Source organism: Tetrao urogallus, assembly GCF_951394365.1.
Source record: "Tetrao urogallus genome assembly, chromosome: 25".
NCBI classification, from domain to species: domain Eukaryota; kingdom Metazoa; phylum Chordata; class Aves; order Galliformes; family Phasianidae; genus Tetrao; species Tetrao urogallus.
The window spans coordinates 3393248-3413563 of record NC_136838.1 but is presented as its reverse complement, the minus strand read 5'-3'; the positions used below and the strand labels follow the sequence as shown (position 1 = coordinate 3413563).

Here is a 20316-nt window from a genome sequence, read left to right as displayed (position 1 = left end):
TGGGTCCAGGGTACCCCAACCCAGTGGAAAGTCAGGGGATTTCCAGGCTGTGGGAAGAAACAGGAACTCAGTGCACGCAATGTGTCCAAACACCCTGACATGGCCGCAGCAACGACCCTGTAGCATGCTTGCAAGCCAGCACTTCTGGATCGGGGCCCTGATGTTTGTGTCTCTGATCCTGCTCCCCCAGGACCTGCTGTCCCCCAGAGGTCCAGCTGCCTGGGAAAGGCTTCTTCTGGGGAAGGCAGAGCACTTCCCAGGGATGCTGCTTGGGATCATAGACAAAGGTGCTTGGCACAAAGCCCATCACTGGCTGCAGCAGGGGCTGTGCTGCAACCTCAAGCTCACGGGGGGCTTTCCTTTGTGGTGCTGCTGTCTCCTCGTGCAGCAACAACACTCACCCCAGCACAACCTCACGGAGGCATGTGCGAGTCCTTCCCTTCCTAATCCAGAGGCGCTCATTAGGATAGAGGCTTTCAGTGCTCCCTTGCTCCTGAGGAAGCTTTTAGGGGTTGGGAGGGGTCTGCAGGGTCATCAGGTTCATGTCTGAAATGGGAACTGGGGTGAGAAGTGGAAAGGAGGCGAGCGCTGTGTCATGGCCCCGACTGCTGGGATGGCACTGATCACAGGAGGAGGCTGGAGGGATCTGTGCTGGTTCTTCCTGTGTTTGCTTTGTTCACAGTTGTATCATACTAAACAAATAGTTCTAGGGGATTTTAAGCCATAGAAATGCATGACTGTAGGGCAATTGTTGAGTCCCAGCCTGAACCATTGATTGAGCACCCGGGGAAAAGACCCAGTCAGCCCTGAGAGCACAGGTGAAGGCAATTCATCTGAGCAACCCAGAAGGGCTGGAGCCTGACTGTACCTCTCTTAGACCCCATTTAAGGGCTGACTGCCCCAGGAAAGGATTTCTTCCTAGAGATCCCTTCTTGGTGATGTTTTCCCCTATGAACCTAGAATCTTCTCATGCAGGTGAGCAATTTTCTTCCCTTTCTTTATAGCACCTTTCTGTTTTGCTGGTCCTTTCATCATCACACCTTTGTTGTAATGCCTTTCCTGTCGTACTGATCTGTCCAATTGCTACAGTGACTAATGGAGCTACAGCAATTGTTCTCATGGAGCCCATATCCTCAAGGGAACAAGCAGAGCACTGCAGGGCAGTGCTACCTGTAGGATGTACTTTGGTGCTACTTTGGTGCCTGCGGCAGCATGAGGTGAGTCAGAGCAGGAGGAGGTGTTCAAGGTGTGACTTGAGAGTCAGAATCTCTCATGTTAAGCTCTGGAGAATGGATATTTAATAACAAAACAAAACAACACAAATGTGACAACTGCCTTGATTAATGCACACAGGTGAATGAAGTGTTCTGAGAGCAGTGCATGTTAACAAGAAGAGCCCAAATGTGACATTTAGGTCTGAGCAGGACAAAGAGAACTGCCATTGGGCTGGGCAAGGCTAAGGGCCACATCCCCAGCTGTGGTGTCTCAGGGTGCAGTGCTCAGAGGCTGCTCTGCTCCCCCTGTGGCAGGAGCCCAGCACTCAGGCTGCAGATAGAGGCGGCTCTGCTCTGCTGGCAGCTCCCTTCTGGGAATCAGCCGGACACAGCCCTGCTCTGCTGAAGATGCCAATGCAAAAATAGCCTTATCTGGAGTGTTTCTTTACGTGACCCCGTGGGGACTTTTGTTCTCGTTGTCCTGGGACTGAACCGGGGCAAAGATCCAACAGAAACAATTAAAAAAAGCTTTAGGAACGGGCGGGAGGCGTCAGGCAGCCTGGGGGAGTGGGGGGGGACGCAGAGCCGTTCCTCCCTCGGGGCTGCGGCGCTCCCGGGGTTCAGCACTTCACCTCTCCGCTGTCCCACAGCGCGCAACAGCCGCCCCCATCCCCACCTCGCAGGTGGGAGTAGCGGGGCGAAGGAGGAAGACCCCGGCGGTCTCCGGGAGGCGGCCGGCCGGCCCGCAGCCGCTCCACGTGCCCGGCCATGCCTGCGCAGCCCGGGACCGCCGCCTCGCCCTGCGGAACTTCCGCCTTCCAGGGGTGGCGCCCTCCGCCCACTTCCGCCCGGAAGTCCGTGTCCCTCCCCCAAAATGGCGGCCTCTGAGGGCGAGCCAGAAGGCGGCGGTGGTCGCCGGGCGGGAGCCTGAGCCCCCCGCGCAGGTAAGGGCCGGGGGCACGGGGCGGGGGCTGGCTCTTTGTGAAGCTCCGGTTCTCGGCGGGCGGAAGCCTCCGGTATTGAGGGGCATTGCAGGAGCGTGGGGCTGCTCCCTCCGCTTCCTTCTGGCGGGCGCTGGTCCGTGTCCGGCGGGTCGGATGTGAGGGGAAAGTCCTCCCCTGGGAGCTGGTGAGGCTCCCACACCGCCCGGAGCTTCGCTGTCCCATCCCTGGCGGTGCCCGAGGCCGTGGGTGGGGCCCGGGCAGCCCGAGCTGGTAGGGAGCGCTCAGCCCACGGCTGAGGGGGTCTGGAGGGGCCCTTCCGACCGCTCCTCGGCTCTGTGAGAGGCGAAGGGGCCTCGGAGTGCTTTGTGGGTCGGTGTTTTGCAGTAGCAGTCCCCCTTCCGAAGCGAAAGCCGGCCCTGTCACTTTATGCAGCCCGGTGCTGAGGATCGAGCCGTGCTGTGCAAAGGCTGAGTTCCCACTTCTACGCTTTGTTCAGACACTTTTGAGTCGAGCGCTGCTGAATGTACTTAAAAACCATCAGCACAGCCTCGAAGCCCGTGTCTGCCTGTTGTGGTGCGGTTCTTAATGGCCCTATTAAGAGCCTTTGAAGGGTAGAACTCTTAACTCTGGTGCTGTTAGCAGTCACCTGCAGCACCCAGTTCTTAACATAATTAATTACTGATGCAGTGTTGGAGAAGGAATGCTTTCAGGCATTCCCAAATGTCCCTGGTGGGCAGTGCTGAAGCTAGTGGAGCCGTGATTGGCACCTGAAGGTTGCTGTCTAATTTGGAGTGGTGTTTTTTATCTGATTGTTTCATGCAATGGCTGGGATGGCTGACTGGTGCTGATAAAGAGGAGTGCATTTCCCCACCTGGTTTCTCTGGTAGTGTTTTTCCTCCTCTTGGGATTGCTTGTGCAGGGCTTTCGGGTGGGTGAAAGCGAAACTATGCTTTGTCAAGCAGATGTGATGGTAAACCCACAGAGCCGGACAGAAGCTAGCAGAGCCAGGGAATTCTACAACACTTTTCTTTCATGTTTAGTTCTTAATTTGATTCTTTACCCTGGAACAGGAATGGTGCAGCCAAGTGTCACGCTTCATCACGTGTCAGACATGGGACAGATGCATCTGCCAAGCTGGGTGCTCAATGAAAAGCACAGCCTTGCTCACTGCAGACTGTTGTTTTTTTTTTAACTCTGAAGCATACATGGACTGAATTTTCCTTTTAATTTATTTATTTTACTTTTAATTTTGTGTTTAAAATAGCGACCCTGTGGTTTGTTTGAGGGTTGTGTTTCCTGACTGAATGGGCCTTTTTAATGTTTAAGTTACAGAGCTCTGAAATGGGGGGTTTATAATGAAAATGCTGACACAGGTTTCAAGCTTTTTGAACAGTGACACTGTATTAAAGAGCCAACTGTGCAGCCACTGAATGCTGCACTGTGACTCTCAGTCGTGAGAGCCTGGATCTCTCTGGAAAGCAGTATAGGCTTAATTAGGAGTTTTATATTCTCCTGAAACACTTTCTCAGCTTGAAACTCTTCAGTCATTTTTGGTAACACGATCGAGATTTGTAAACATAGAGCTATGAAAGAGGCCAACACATGCCTCTTTCACAGTGTGCTGAGCTTGCCTGAAGGCTGTCTGGTTAGGACTGCTGCTATGGGCTTGTGATCAGTAGAGAAGCAGGCTTTGATGTCCTGGGGTGTTTTCTCAGCAGTGTGTGAAGCAGAATACTCATAGCCTGTGTGGTAGCACTGCACAGGGTCTCAGGACCTGCTCAGCTCATGCAAAGTGTTTCTTGCAGAGCTTCTCTTGGGATTATCTCAAAAACAGTGGGCAGAGGCGAAGCGTAGAGGATCCTGGAGGTCGTGTTCCTTGGCTTTAAACCTTAGTCAGCTGTGTGCTTGCTGCTCTTCTTTCCCTTTAATTAACCAGCATTATGGCACAGTTTTGCCTTGCAGGTGTGTTCTGAGGCTGACTCCAGGAGCCTGGTGCTGCTCTGTGTGCTCCTGTCTGAGCTGCTCCAGTCTCAGCTCTGGCACGTTCTCAATCTGGGAGCTTTCAACTGCCTAATATTCATCCACGAAAATGGAAGGAACGGCACAGTGGGGCAAATGCCAGCATCAGGGCTCCAAATTGACTTTTTCCTCCTCTTTCATTAGTTAGGTTTATGTTTCTGTGCTTTTCTTTTGAGGATTAAGGCCATCGTGACTCTTGCCGGTATCCAAACGGCACTGAAGAGCATCTGAACGATGGGCAGCGTGAGCCTGGAGCCACAGCCTCGGCTGCTGGGAGTGCTGTGTGGCACTGATGCACTGACCCTCCTCCTGGGAGTGAGGGGAGCCCCGTGGAGCTGGGTGGGAGCCCCTGTCAGTGCAGTTCCCCTCTCTGTACGTGGAGGCCCTCAGAGCTATGAGGCACTTCCTCACTGGTGGTGTGACTGTTTCCATGGCAGACCCGTGTGGCATAAATATTGCCGCTGTGCTCTTCTCTTCACACCCACTGTAACGACACTTTTGCTCTGGAGAGTTCCTGATAGGGCTTAATTTCACAGGCATCTCAGATAAACTCCCTGGTTGCAGGCTGCGTGTGGGGAAATAGCAGAGCTTTGTCTGGCTGCAGGCTGTCAGCACGGCTTTTGGTGTGGATTAATGTGAAGTGCTGCAGAGCCACGAGGAGGATGTTATTTTTTTTATAAGAAGCTTGTGCTGATTTTACTTAGTGTTTGTGTATTGTAATTGCAAACAACTAAACTGTTGCTTTGTGTGCAGTGAGAATGGTGCATCTTTTGGAGAGGGATTCCTTCAGTGTCCTCCAGCAAGTCAGATTCTATCCTGACTTTATTGGCTGCTCTTCTTGTTCTGAGTGCCTGTGCTGCAGTCTGTGCCCCTGACTGGTTTGTATGCTGGTTTTCAGCTTTTGTTTTTTTCCCTGGTACTTGTAATAAAGGTTTCCTATGTGCTAATTTAAACCTGCCTTCAGCCTACCTGCACGGGACAGTCTGTATTCTGCTGAGAATGCTTCCTGCCCAAAAGTGTCTTTGATTTGCAGTTTTTCTCTGCGTGGCCTTAACTTGAAACCAGGAGGGCCTGGCACTGCTGGGAAGGCAGAGCTCTTGCTGTCCTGGGAGGACAATTTATCTCCTTTGCGTGCACCACTGTGTGTCTTGGATGGATCTGGCAAGAAGCTTCAGAATGATCTCAGCTCTTCTCTTTGTTTACAGACGATGTAACTCCAGCAGTTAATCTGTCCGTTTGTTTTCAGTCGCCGCAGTTTGCTGTTGGCTGGCATAGCCCTGCTGAGCAGTGAGCTTATCCCTGTTCCCTTCTGTCTCACTCCCAAGCCTGGTGGTGCTGTGTGCACAGGATGTGGAGCTCGGTGTGCAGAGCAGATGCACCCAACGTGCGTTCTTTCTAGCTGAAAGCATTCAGGAGATGAAGGTGACTGAAGTGCTGGGTTAGCATGCCCTCAAGTGGCTCCACTTTCATCACAGATGCGTATTATTGTTATTACTTATATCTAGATTGATGTTATCCTGTGCTGTTGTACCTGAATTGAGCTGTGCTCCTCACCAGCCTGAGGATAAATTTTCCTTTCTCCTCCTGTAACTTCCTAATGTTACTTGGAAGATGTTTGCATCAGGCTCATTTTCTTTCATGCTTTCTAATGTGTGAGGTTGAAGACGTGCTGGGCTGACCCTGACTTTTCCTCCTTGGTTTTCCATAGTGCGAGTCCCTGCTGGGGGTGGGGCTCTGATTCAAAGCCTCCTTCCTCATTGCTCAAGGCAAAATGTTCAGCCTAAACTGTCCAAAAATATGGCAAGAAGAAGTGTTAAAGAGGAACTTGAAGCTGCCTCAGTCATTGAGACCTACAATCACTTTTTGGTGTTGCGTGGTGCTCAGTTCCCATTTCTGAGGGCAGTTTGTGTTCAAGCTGTGCTCCTGGGGAGCCACACAGGTGGAGCAGAGCACTGGGCTCTGTGTGCATCAGGAGAGGAGCAGGATTGTGTTTCAGAGCCCTCTCTCTCGTTACAGATACACAGTAACTCAATGCTCGGCAGGTTCAGCTCTGACTGTTCTGGACCTGCCTGTGGTTTCCTAGCTGTCATCTTTTAAAAGAGAACAATTTGGAGTGAGTAACAAAGGCTGAAACACAACCAGAAGGAAGTGCTCACCTGTCCCAAGCGTGCTGTGGGCTCCCACCTCTCCTGGATGCAGCTACGTGAGCTGAGCCTGCACCATGGCGCTGACTGCTGCAGGACAGGTCCTTGTGTTCTTCTGACCTGGAATTGCTGCAGCAATTCTGCACTTGTACAGAGATCAGGCTGTTAACATTTGAAATATGCTCTTTGTAACAGCTGGGCAGGAAGGATTCCATAGGAATTCCTGCCTATTGTGACCTGGGCTGAATGGCAAACCTGTAAGCAAACTCAGTAATGTCTGAATTATCGCTGTGGCTTCATCAGGGTGACTCACGATTGCTCGCGGGGCTTTGTCACGCTCGGCAGCAGTTTCACTATGAGCCCCAGCTGCTTGGCCAAGCAGCAGCCGACCCAGCTTTGGTTCCCTGGTTGTGTAAGCACAGCTGAGTGCCATCACCCCATGTCAGGAGGGGCACATTGCTGCTTCTCAGCAGTGCAAGCAGGGCTTTACCTGCCTGTTGCTGGGGCTCAGCTCTGTCCCTGCCGCTGCTTACACCAGGCACTGGCGTTTTCCTTTTCCTTTGCCTTCCTTATTGTGGCAGGAACCTCATCCTCAATGGTTCCAGAGCACTTTTGCTGGGTTGGAAGCTGTTACAGCGACCAGCTTTGTGGCTTATGCTCTTCATTCATTTTTTACAGCTATTTTTTAATATGTTTTGCGATGGTGAATGAAGAAGCAAATCTAATGTGCAAAGCAAGATTCATTCCAGTAGTATTTAGGAATCCATCCTTCTGCTATTTGGTTGTTCTCTTGGTGGTTTTTAGTTGCTTCCTGTGCTGCAGCTAATTCTTGACGACAAATAACACAGCCATCAGAAATTAGCCTAATTACTTAGCAGTTCTATTTAGGAGCATGTTGCACGTGAGGAGCTTTTGGATGCCACCAGCATTACCTCCTGGCAGCCAGGACCCACGCAGGGCTGCGCTGTGGCCAGAGCAGCTTCATCCCCAGCAGCTCTGCCCTGGAATTTGAGGTCACTGCTTTCTGTGATCCTGCATTTTCTTTTCTGGGTCTATAAAAAGCTTCAGCCAGTTTGTGGTTCCTGAACTCGCTGGTGCCGCGCTGCTTCTTCGGGCTTACAGAGTCAAGATTCTAAAAACCTAACAGTCAGCAAACATCCATTTTTACCGTTAGGATGTGGAAATGAGAGAGCTCTGGCTTGCAAGGAATTGCTGATATTTGTGGCTGCCCAAAGGATGCCAACACCGCCGTGCACTGGGGCCGTTCCCACTTCTGGCATTCATGCAGCAGGCAGCTGCCGTGCTTCTGCTTGTGTTCAGGCTGCATGAGTGCTTTTTGCACACCTGCTGGCTGGGTGCTGGCTGTGTGGCTGCGTCCATCAGTCTGGTGTGAAGCTGCTGCCCTCACACACAGCACCGCAGCTCTCCAGCAGTGCACTGCTCCATTGGGGATGTGTTGAGGGGATCCGTCCCTTACAGTGTGACCGTGATGGGGAGCCCATGAGGTCTGGGTGTCACTCGCTGTCACTGCATTCCTTGGGGCTCCCAACCTGTGCATCCAGCCCTTGAGACATGCTGCTGAGGCACAGAGATGCAGAGCAGGCGGGTAGAAATGCTGCTATCGATTTTCCCCTTTATAAGATCCTTTGGCTGTAGAAGTAAAGCTGTATGTTTGCTACAGCTGTTACGGGAATATAACTGCTGCTGATTTCCTATCGAAAGCTGTTACAAACTGGAAGAAAGAGAAGTAAAAAAAAAAAATTCCCTGAGCTCTCTGCTGAGACCAGGGCTGGTGTTTTAGAGGCACCAGAGGATGTCAATATCTCTGAAGTGTCTGTGATGCTGACCCTGGGGTTGGTGCTCCTCACCACCTCTGCTCAGCAGCAGCCAAGCTTTATTTGAAGCCATCTCCAAGGGGAAGCTTATCTGTGCCGTTTGCAGCTCTATGTATTTGAAGAAGGTCTCAGGTTTTCTGTTGCTTTGTGTTCCTTTCAGTCTGCCTGGAAGGCTGGGGGACTTTGAACAGGTTGGTGGAGGTGGCAAGCAATCCTAGCTCACCACTGCTTGGTGGGGGGGATCTGGGTGTCTCAGCACGGGCTTCCCTGTCAGCGTGGGTCCTCTTGTCACACACATGGAGTGGGAAGAGCAGCAGGGATGGCTGTGGCTGAGGAGGGCTGAGGCAGAGCTGTTCTTTAAGCCAACCCTTCAGTTCCACCTGTGGTGCGGAGCTGTGATAAACCTTTGTGTTGAAGCCTTTCTCTCACCACTTCCTTCCTAAGATGTAAATTAAAACTTCGTAGGATCTCTTGTCAACCACCCAGTGGTATCAGGGAAAAACATAAAGCCAAAGAAGAAAGCAACCCAAAAAGTGTGAGAAAAAAGCATCTCCTGGGGTGGCTCTGCTGGATCTCGGGCTGCTTTGCTTCGTGCTGACTGAGCCTTTTTTCTGCCTGTCTTCACTATGGGCTGGAGGTCAAAGTCTACATTTATGCAGCGCTGTTTGCAAGCTGCATTGCAATAGATGGTGTGCTTTGGGAGGGAGAATTCCTTGAATATTTCAACATCTCCGCAGTCTTTTCTGCGCAGAGCTGCTCGATAGGTGGGACAGGAGCGTGGCTCTGCCTGAGGAATCCATCTGCAGCCCTTTGTGTTTGGGAGATGTGGCATCAAGCAGCTTTTGCTTCAGCATCAGCACTCTGTGATGTGTGAGAGGGGTTCCCTCTGCTGAACGGGCTGCTGTCGGGGATGGCTGTGTGGGTGCAGCCCCTCACGAGGCTCCAGGGCTGCACGTGGTGGGCAGGCTGCTTTTTGGGAACCCTGGTGCTGATGTTTGACTAATGAATCAAGAGGCCTGAGGTCAGTATATTAATTAGGGTGCCAGGGTGCTAGCAGACTGTTTTTAACTGCTTTTGCTCCCGGGTTTATGGACTGTAAAGCCCAAGTGTGGATTTTATAACACAATAGAAAGAAACGCTTCTGGGAGTAAAAGAATGAGATCACAGCAAATCTGTGGTCAGCGAGAAGGATCCTGGCATTTCAGGGCCTTGGTAAAGAGTATAAATAAATAGCAGTTGATTAAAATAATTAGCAATTAATTAAAATCCACTGTGCTTTTTTTTGTAGTGGAATGAGCATCGTTCTTTGGAGGCCGTGTCCCACTGTGCCATTCCAGGTGCTGCAGCATCCACATGTGAGCCCTGCTCCCACAGCTGTCCTGCCATGGCTGCCCAGGGACAGGAGCAAACAGTCACTTTAATGTTGCTTTCTGTTACAAATGCAGGGATAATGTTGTTGGCTGAAAGGTCACTTTATTTTTATAGGGACTTTGACTCAGGGGTGACTTCACAAAGTCCTGCGATCCCATCGGTGCCAGGGCTGTTTTGGAGAGGTGCTGCCCCACCATGGGTCGCGTTAATCTGGCTGTGAGAACTCGACCTGCCATTCACTGGGCTGAATTAAGCGCCTGCGTGCTAATAGGTGCTGATTGCTGGTGGCATGTGGGTATCTTGCAGGCCTTTGTCTGGTGTTTCAGCTGCTTCCTAACAGCTCAAGCCTGCCAAGTTACTCAGTAAGCCAGTGGTGAGTTGCTGTGCAAATGAGCGGTCTTGGGAAATGGATCGTTTTTAGCGAGGACTTTGCTCAGAAGCACAGAATCTTTTTGTGTATGGAAAAGGAAAATTCTTCAAGCTAAAATCCAGCACTTTCCCTACTGCAGGAATCACAGGCGTGCAACGATCTGCCAGATCCGTGCACAGTGTGTGTGGTGAGGCAGGAGAGGTGCTCAATGCAAGTTCACTGTCTGGGTGAATTCCAGGTGTGGTGATATTTGAGAGCTCAGATTTCCTGGTAAAACACCTCTCTGTTCTGGCAGGCGTTTTGCAGTCTATTTACCGATGTCTTAGCTGGATTTACACTTGGACCTGCTTTCTTCCCCTTCCCAAACCATAACTGTGTGTTTCTTTTCCGTCGCAGGACATGGTACAGGGTGAAGAGCACAGATAAAGAGCCTCCTGCCGCTCTGCAGCCTGCACCCCTGGCCCTGAGGACTTCATGCAGGACACGGGCTGATGCCCTCAGCACACGTGGCCATGGATGGGGGGAAGAGCTGCCCTCAGCACGAGCAGCAGCTCGCAGCCGATGCTCTCTGCAGCATCCCTGGCTTCTGCTCCCCGCTCGCCGTGCCGCCCATGGAGGTGAGGCTGCAGGGTGACCCTGGGGAGGGAGATGCTCAGGGTTGTCCCCATGTCCCCAGGAGGAGTGTGGGCAGGGCTACCAGTCCCCCACTGCATCCCGGGAGTCCTTGTGTGTGTGTGAATACAGGAGCTGTGTGCCAGACTTCCTAGGCAGCCATCCGGGGGCATGAAGTATTGATTGCTAATGCTGGAAGGTTGTGCTGATGGCCGTCAAATGCTTTTGAAATGTGAGGGGAAAAACAGAACTGTGACTAAAATGATCCCTCTTTACATGCTGGGAGGTGCTTGGCTGCTGGAGAAAGGGCTGGAGACTTTGTGCAAGATCATAAACTTTGTTTCCATGGTGCTCCTCTCTCTGAGAGATGCTAAAGCTGTGGTTTGGGCCACCTGTGTCTCTTTTGAGAGTGGCAGAGGTGAATAGAGTTGTGCTTTAGGAGCCATTCTGGGACAAGACCGAATCACTGATGTGTTCTGAACAGGGCAGGAAGCAATCCTCTGCCCCTGAAGAGCCTCCACATCCCCACAGTTCTGTTCAGAAATCACGTTTGATTTATAAACCATGTTCAGAAATAGGAAAAAAAAGAGGCCCACCTCCCTGAGTGCCTGGTTCTTCAGATGTGGGCACTGCAGAGGGAGTGGGAAGATGAAGAAGCATTGGAGGAAAGTTGTGCTGGTCCTCTGCTCTGACCATTCTGTGCTCTGCTTTCAGAGTTCCATGTTGGCTGCCGACTCGTGGAGCGACTGCTATCCTGCTCCTTTCCCAACCTCATCTTTCCCAAGTGAAAACCAGTGAGTGCTGTTCTCCTTTATATAATTCTCCTCCGCTCTTGCACACCCTGTGATTCAACTGTTTCTGAGTGCTTTCCTTGTTTATTTCTCGAACTGATGGGGAAATAATTGCATCACGGTCATCTTGTGGCATTTCATAAACTGCTGCATCTTGGAAAAAGCAGCAAACAACTAAAAAAAAAAAAAAAGACAAAACACAAAGAGAGCAAAGCTTTGATTTCTGGTAAACCTGGTGGCTGTGGTGAGGGAGAAAGCCTTGTTTCTGCCTGGGTTTGTTACACTAATGGAGTTCTTAAAAACACCCCGTTGTGCATCTGTAGCTTTTTGCAGGTAGTGGGGACAAGAAGGAACAAACTACTGGTGCTGGAGACAGGAGTGTGAGGTGACATGAAAATCTATTGCTGTGTAGGTGACTGGAGACTGGGTGAATGCTAGAATCTCTTTGTTGGAAGGCTCTGTACAACTCCTTACTGTGCAGTGCAGAGTTTGTGAGTGTTTTCCTTCAGGTTGTAACTGATACTCTTCACTGATAAGCTCACCTCCGTGTGAAGTGATGAGTATGGGCTCGTGTGAGAAACTGGGACTTCCTCCTAAGCTGCCCTGTGCAGAAAATCACCTAGATTACGTGCTGCAAATAGCATTTTGGGGGGTCTGTGTACAGCAGTAAGTGATGTTCTCATCCTTTGTCACGTACCTCTGTCCTGGGGCAGAAGGATGAACACTAGGGATGGCAGGAGGTTAAATGGCCTGGTGCCACTGGGGACACTGCTGGCACTGGGCTGCTCTGGTTCCTTTGTGAGTGCAGGGAGTGGCACAGAGATGCAGGATGTGTTTTTATTTAGGTCAGAGGTGGAAGGAAGGAAAGTAGTAGAGGGAGCGTTTGATATCGTGAGTTGGTAACTGTGTTCATAGTGCTTGAGGATTTAGTTTAACCTCCTTCCTGGATGGAATTCTGCATGGTGCTGCAGAACAGAGATTCATCCTCATGGGTGGCCGAGTTCCAGCCTGGCTGTCAGTAGTGACACTCAGCTTCTGTGCTCAGAGGGGTGCGAGTCCTTTTGGTTCTGAATTCTGCCTGTTTCTCCTGTGCCCGGTCCTGCTCAGCCAGCAGTGATAGGTGGGGTGTAACAGGATGCTCCTGATGTGTAATTACCTGGGAGCTGCCCCATGGATGCTGAGTGGAACTTTGTCAGCTACTCCGAAAGTGAGAATTCAGGAGGCCTTAGCTGCTCAGTTCAGTGTCTGCTTTTAGCTGGCCTGTCTCTGATTGGAAGAGAGGATACTTTTTGAGCACGATTCCTGTAAGTTACAGTTTGTGAATTCTCGAGAGAGCTGTAACACAATTTCTGTTTTGCTGTATCAAACCACAGGATCAGATTGTTTTTGTCTATTGTGTTGGTTTTTTTTTTTTCCTTTGACCATTTGTTCTGGTTTTGCCCTTCACTTTCCTCTTCCCCAGTGCTACTCTTTGCTGTTTGTGTCAGATCTACTGGAAATGTTGCAGCCTTTATCCTGCAGAGACATGCCTGCTTTTAATGCAAATATATACTTATTGACTTGGTTACTATTTCTTTAGAAAGTGAGGCTCAATGTAGCCTTTATTTGCTGAGAATTCAGCCAAGGCTACGCTTCAGCTTCCTGTTTTTCATACCTTGGTAACTGTAAAAATCACCTTTCAGGTCAAATTTTCCTTATCTGTGTTTCACGGAGAAATAAAGAGCTGTCCTTTCATACCTAAAACTGCTGGATCTGTTTTGGGTGGGATACAGGGCTGGGATGTCATAGGTAGAAATCCTGGAATCTCATTTGTGAGTGGCTGTGTTTGAACATGGCTTACTCTCATGGCAACAGCTTTGTCCCAAAGCTGGTTTTTCCTGTTTCTTTTCACTACTTTCATGCTAGAGAATTTGCTTAAAAGATACCAAAGCTTGCTTCTTTCTTTCAGGCTTTCTTAAGCTGGAAACGTAAGCAGTGCATTAAAGGTTTGTGGAAGAACAAAAGGTGTTCAAGCCTCCTGCAGGGGAGAGCTGGAGCTCAGTGAATTTCTAGGTTAGCTGTCCCTGAAGAGCTGGGCTTTTTGCAGCAGTCAGCTCAGTGCTTCCCTTCCTTCAAGGAATTCTAGGTCAGCCCACTCGCTGCTGTTGCAGGCGGTGTCACACGTGTGCAAAACATATTTCTCCAAAACTGGAGCAAAGATTTCTTCCGTGGCTTCTAAAACAGGCAACCCCTTTCTTTTCCTGCTGGTTTTCATGCACTTCTCCACTTTACCACTTGTGAGTGGAGTGCTGCTAGCTGTGATGATAGCAGGTTCTGAAGTGCCTGAGTTGGTGCACTGACAGTGAAGAAGAGGTCAGTGCCTGGGCAGCCTGTGGACTCTGCTCATTTGCTTCCTGGAAACGTGGAGCTTGCATCTCCAAAAGTAGGGCTGTACCACCAGAGCATAAAGCCTTGCCAGAGTCCCCAGAGCAGGTGGAGCCAAAAGGGATTCAGATGCATCAATGAGCAGCTGATGTGAGGTTATGGCAAGCTTAAGTTGTCAAGGGATGGAAACCCAGCTCCTGGGAGGGATGTGGATTGCTCTGGCTCACCTGAGGTGTGGATTCCAGTAAGAGCCTGCCTGCAGCGCGTTCCTCTGGTTCCTGCTATTGAAAATGCAAATTGCTTTTTAATAATTATATTTAAAGAGCAAGCAAACAAAATGCCCAAGAACTTTCCTTAGCAGTATGTGAAACAGCCTTACCCAGAGACCCACTGGCTGGACTGACATCAAATGGCTGGGGTGAGTCAGATGTCAGTTCAGGTTTGCTTTGTACCAGACTGTTCCACTGCTTCTATATTTAGAGTGGGTGGCAGCAAAAAGGCAGCCTTGCTCTTTAAAGCAATTGTCTGACATGGATATAATCCCAAGATGCTCCCTGCTCAGCTCACAAAGTCCCACAGCTTGGGGATGAAAGGAATTCTCTACTTTATTCCTTACAGAAAGGTAGGAAGCGTGTGTGCAGTAGGGCTTTTTGGGTTCTGAACACTGTATGCCTTTGTGTGCTTCCCTTTGTGTTTTCCTACAGGGAGATGCCCCTTGGGTTATGTTCCTAGGTGTTCTTTTTCTTACAGATGACTGAGTTCATCCTTGTTGCCTTGCTTTGCACGTGGGGCAGAAAGCGGAGCCCCTACCTGTTGGTGTCGTTGTGTTGGCACGTGGAACCTGATTGAAACTGAGCTCTTGAGGCAGATTCTCTGTGACGGAGGGAAGGAGCAGCATTCCTTCCTTTTGGCTGTGCGATTTCACTGGAGGGGCTGGCTTCCCATGGAATGCAGTGGGGTGGGAGCACTGAGCTGCTCCAAGCATCGCCCTTCTGGGGGCTCAAGGCAGGGCCCTGCATTGCTGCAGATGCAGCACTCTGCTTGCAGAGCGCAGTGCTTCTCCAGGCCAAACTTGATCTCAGTGCAAGAAGAAAGTGCATCTCACAGATTTCAAAGCCAAGGTTAAAGGAAACAAAACAGCATGCCAGAGCTGCTCGTTCTACAGCAGTTCAGGCCAAGGAGGTTGGGGCTGTCTTGGTTTCCTTCCTGTTACCTTGGCTGACTCCTGTGCAACCCATGAGGCACTGCGGAGGTAGGAGGCAGTGCTCACTTCTCTCTTAAAATAGTTTCTCTGGTTAGGTTGTTAAGCCAGGCTCTGTTCTTGGGCAGGGGAGAGAGGGTGAGAGCACAGCAGTTCCAGCTGGAAAGCATTTTAAACAAACCCTTCGCTGGCCATAAATACTTTACTTCCCAGAAGCTGCACACAGATTTTTAATTGGGCTGAATGGATTGAGGACACTGTCTTCAATGATGCAAAAAGGAGGGAAAACGAGCAGATAAGTGTGCTTGTATGTAAATATGTCAGTGTGGCCTATGGGTGAGGTGTTAGCCACACGTGGGGTCCCGATTGCTCCACAATACTCCAGCAGCACAGCCATCCCCAGCTCTGTTCCTGGATGGTATTTCTTTTAAAGTTTTGCTTCTCCTTCCCCTTGCTGAAGTTTATTGCTCTGAGTTCTGTAACCTTGGCACTGCGGAGAGCAAACAACTGGCTGCAAGAGGAAACGGTCTGATGGGGTGAAACGTTTCAGTGATTCCAGCATGAAAACATGTTGGGTGGCGATTGCCCAAGCAGCACTGAGTGCACGGCCCTTACGGGAAAGATTACAGAGCACATTCCTGCTGCTGCAGGAGAGAGAAAGGGCTCGTGTGTGTAACAGCAGAGCAGAGGACAGCCGTGGGATGCAGAGCAGGGGCTGCTCCTGGGGAGAAGGAGGGGAATTGCTCTTTTGCTGGTCTTCCCTCCTTTCTGCTCAGGGGAAGCTGGAGCTTGGGGCAGGGGGGCAGGAGGAGATGGCGAGTGCCCTCCCCAGCAGGGACTGATCAGAAGACCTTTCTTTTCTCTCTTGTGTTAGGTCAGTAGAGATTTTGCCTTGTAATGAGGTGCAATCGATTGCATCTGAAATCCATCTCCATCTGGACTAATGGTTTTGTCTGGGCTTGCATGTTCCTAACCCTTCAGTTTCTATCTGTCTCTGCTCTGTGGCTGTACTCCCTGCAGGGGTACAAAGGGGCTGTTAGCTGTCCCAGCCTGCAGGCTTGCTGTGCTGATTGCAGGAAGGGCTGCCTTGGTTTTATGACCTGAGCAGAGGCTCTGGTATGATATTTCCATGCAACTCGATGCTTGTCCTTACGTAGCATGACTGTCAGGTTCCATCATGCTGTCACACATTAGGCCATGGGACATCTCAGATTCTCAATTTTGCTTTGTTGTCAGGGCTGAAACATCCAGCCCTGCAGACTCTTCTTTTCTGCGATGTCCTTCTCAGTTTACACAGCTTGCTGAGAACTGGATTCTTGGTCTTAAGGCAGACCCTGTAGATGTCTGATTTTGCCTCACATATCTCTCATCTGGATCAACTTAGCTTTTCTAAATCAACTTCCTATGTGTGTCATCCCATAATTGCCCCTTCGCTGCTGCTGCCGGAGTCTGAAGCGACCTGAGGAATGCGAAGGACCCACAGGAAGTAACTGCTTTTCCCATTTCCTTACAGGCAATATTTTAATTCCTCTCACGATTTTTATATGAATCCCATCAGCAGACCACATTTCTTGGATACAAACTATGCATCTGTGGACCCCACTGACTTCTTACCAAAAAATGGTGATTTTCCTCAGGTAAGTACGTTGCTACTGATGGCTTTGGGGAAAACAGTGCTTTATGATGGGTGTTGGCTTTTTAGGATTGTGGTGTAGAGGGGAAAGGAAGAGTGTTGTAAATTTGTCCAGTGAATTTGTTTGGAGGTGTGTGTAATTGGGATGAATTCTCAGCAATAAAGAATAAAGAAATTGGCTTGGTAGGAGCTTATCTGTGATGCAGTCGCTTGTCTTTTAAAATGATATTAAATATAAACACAAAGTACACAGCAGAATCATTTTGCAAGAGGGTGTAGGTAAGTGTGAATTTGAAGATGCTTCAGTCAGTTAAATCGTTTGCCTCCTAAGCTTCCTTTGCTTGTGAACGTTGCCTGTGCTCTCACTCATTACAAGTGGTTCCTGACCAGTGGCTGCTTAAGGATCGTGTCGGTGCCCAACAGAGATCCCAGGCAGCTGGTTTCTGCAGTGTGGAAGGAGCAGTCTCCCTAGCTCATCTGGCATCCCACGGGAGGACCCATAGGCATCCTCACCTCGCGGATCCTTCTGGGCTGGAAGATGTTTTTCTGTAGTGTTTCACTTGCTTTTGGCAACATCTTGCAGTAAGATTAGCTAATAATGACTGGAAAACCAGTGCTGTGAATACAGAAGGAACCGACTGCATCCCTTCCAGGAGCAGATGCAGATATTAGCAGTGTCTGGCTGTTCTTTGCTGTAGTTCTTGTTTGTGTTCTATTTTAACCCAGCATCTGAAGATAGTAAATGTGCAGCAAGTTACCTTGCTGTGACCTATCAGTGCAACAGCCGAGCTGAGTGACCCCGTAATCCCAGCCCTTCTCTCTCAGTAAGTTGCTGCACTGATTACCAGGGGAGCAGATAACAGGCAGATGCAGTCTGCCATCCCCCCTCAGGCAGAGCTGTGCTTCAGGCACTGCAGAGAAGCAGCCAGGTAGGAGGAGTGCAGATGGGGATGCAGGGCACCCACTGACTCCCAGCCCCTGCCTTGTGTCCTGAGCTGTTGTGTGACTTTCTGACAAAGGACGAGAAGGGCTGGAACTGCAGCAGTGCTGTGGGGCTGGAGTGTGCTGTAAGCTGTGTGCAGGAGAGTCATTTGGAGTAGATGATGCTGCAAGGAACTTATGCTAGAAATTTCAGAGTAATTAATTTGGTTACTTAACGTCTCTTAATTTAACCTGATTAGCAGGTTTGCTGGGGGCTCCGTAACTGGTGACAGATCGGACCTCATAGCCTCTGAGGTGCCCAGAGATTCTCAAAGGAAACTTTAAGGTGTGAAGAGTCGTGGTTTATGTTCAGAATCTTCATCCACACCGTCTGTAAGTCAGACCTTTTTTTTCTGGTCACAAAGAAGCTTACTGGCAGAGCCAGGCTTCCTCTGAGTGTGGGAACCAGCTAATCTGCACATTGCAGCTGATCAGCCTCAGGTTTGTGAGTTGGTGTGACAGATAAGCACACGGGCAGCGTTTGGGCGTGTGTGAAATGGAGCTGAGTTTGTTTCCCTTTCCTCTTCTGCATTAAGGTGAAGGTTGACCTTCGCAGACGTTTCGCGATGAATTCTAAGCGTGCCCTGCAAGGTGGCCCAGAGGTGCTGAGAACAGCATGAGGGTAAATGGGGCAGTATGGGAGCACTTAGTGCTGGCACTGTGCTTCAGCACATCTCAAAAACACTCCAGTAAACCCTGGTGAGCTGTTGTGAGCTTCTGGATGGTCGTTTCTGTAATGCTGAATGCCAGCACACGTGTGCAGACAACCTCTTTTCTTTGTAATCTGCCTCTTCTTCCTGCATGATTCAGTAGAGATGCCTCAGCTTCTTGCTCTGCAGTGGATGTGGTGGTGTGAGCGTTGGAGCACGGGCTGAATTGGTTCAGCAGGGAAGAGCAGTTTGACTGTAAAGAGAGCTTTATTCAGAAGCATGATGTGAAGTTTATTTATAGCAGTAGGAAACAGCAAACTGATGCGTGTCTCCTTGAGAGATCTGGTAATTCCTGCTAACTGCACTTCTGTTTTACTGGGGGAGAGAGGATTTGAACCTCTGTGAGACTCTGATTTCTGCAGGTTCGGATTTATGTAAGCTGGGGTTTGAGCCTTGAAGGTGAGCCCCTGGCGTTGGCCCAAATTGAGCTTCCTGAGCAAAGCTGCTGGGAGTGCTTTGTGTTGGTGGCTCATCTGCTGCACCAGTTGATCACCAGTGCTGGCGGTGCAGTTCTACTCTGGACCAGAGTCTTCTGCTTGGATAAAACCAGATAAGTAGATGAATTATAGCGGCATTGATCTTTGCCTCCTGCAGAATTAATTGTGGGAGGAATGAGACAGAAATGTGATCTCATCAACTTGTGGAAACCATTTTAGAGACCGTGATGGGAAGAGGGAGATGGGTCTTCTTCACAGGTCTCAGCTTGCAGGTCTGTGTAGTTTGGCTGATGGGTTTAACGGGAAAGAGGCTTAATTATTTCTTTAACTTATGTATTTTCTAGTATGTGAGTGGTCAGTCTGCTTCCTTCCCCTGCCGTGTGCAGAAATCGATCTCGGCCAGCTTGGCAAGAGCAAGTTTTGGAAACTGTTTCTGAAAAGGAGCTGCTGCTTTATGGTGGCTGTGTGATAGAAGAGCAGAAGGGCTCTGAAACAAACAGGACATAAAACAACCTCAGGTGATTTCCACAAAACTGCCAAGATCTTTTGCTGCTCTCTTCCTTCTGGGGAGGAAGCTGCAGAACGGAACGAGGTGACTGCAGGCAGGTGTGTTTTTGCTTTGGCCTTTTCCAAGGCAATGCTGGGAGACTGCACCTATGACAGCATACTTGCAAGAGTTCTTCAGCTTCACGTATGGCAACAGGGAAGTGTTGTCCACTGAATCTGTCGCAGCCAAACCAGCAAACAGCAGAACTTTTGCTCAGACCTTGTACTGTATAGCAGCTGGTAGTGCCATGTTTGTTCCCATTAGAAACAGCATTTCTGGAAGTTTTTCTGTTCTGTCTGGTAGTTCTCATTAAGCCTGTGTGCTGAGCTCTGCTGCTTGGGTCGTTCTGGATAACCCATGGCAGTAGTCTATCAGCCTTTGTGCTCTGAAACTGAGACACAGTGATAAAGACTTTTGTTAGAGCTTTGTTTTCCGACATGAAGCTGAGGCAGTGCCTTGGAGATGTGCTGTCTGCCCGGAGCTGCTGCAGTGTGGATGGATGCATGTCACCAGGTGTCTGTGTGCCGGTGCCCTGATGTGCAGCAGCACTTGTTTTGTGCTCTCCTGCCTCTCGGAGGCGTTCGGTCTTCATTTATCCTCTGCTCTGCTGAGGTACAGCACCAGCTCAGCCGTTCTGAACACTTAGCTTCCTTCAGCTTTCTACAGGGCTTGCTCCGAGTGCTCTGACACTGGTGCTAACTCATTGATAAAACACAGTGCTTTCTACCCAAAGGAAAACTGATGATTTTTTTTTTTTTGCTAGGAGCCAAAATTGGAGCCTGAATCTCAGAGAGAGCAGGCAATTGACTGAAGGCAGTGACATTCATGTGGAGTCATCCGGGAACATCCTGGAGGCTTTCCATCCCCTGCTTCAGCAGTGTTTTCCATTTTACTGATTTCATGCTGTCCCTGCTGCCAAAATGTTAAATATTAACAATTTGCCTGGAAAGCTGAAGCATTCAGAAGGTGAGGGAGCGGCTTGGCTGATTGTCTTTCCTGGTGACTGTGCAGGAAAGTACCTGTCTTTTCCTTGCTTTCCTGCTGTGGCAGGAGTGGCAAGAGCTGTTAAGCCTTGTGCTGTTCCAACCATGCCAGACAGAGGACTGAAAGCCAAGAGAGAACATGAAGAGTTTGCTGCGTGCT

The 20316-nt window shown here is 49.9% G+C and overlaps 1 protein-coding gene across 1 annotated transcript in view; it reads left to right on the top strand.

Annotated features, from left to right (window-relative positions):
- Nucleotides 1-10388: 10388 nt before the first annotated feature.
- The window catches only part of SBNO2 (strawberry notch homolog 2), a gene marked incomplete at both ends in the record, with an annotated part of 40434 nt that continues 30506 nt past the window's right edge, over nucleotides 10389-20316 (top strand). Inside the window, 3 exons of the mRNA XM_079546669.1 lie at nucleotides 10389-10514; nucleotides 11224-11303; nucleotides 16379-16502. Coding sequence (XP_079402795.1) covers nucleotides 10389-10514; nucleotides 11224-11303; nucleotides 16379-16502 — 330 coding nt within the window. The remainder of the gene's footprint in view (nucleotides 10515-11223; nucleotides 11304-16378; nucleotides 16503-20316) is intronic.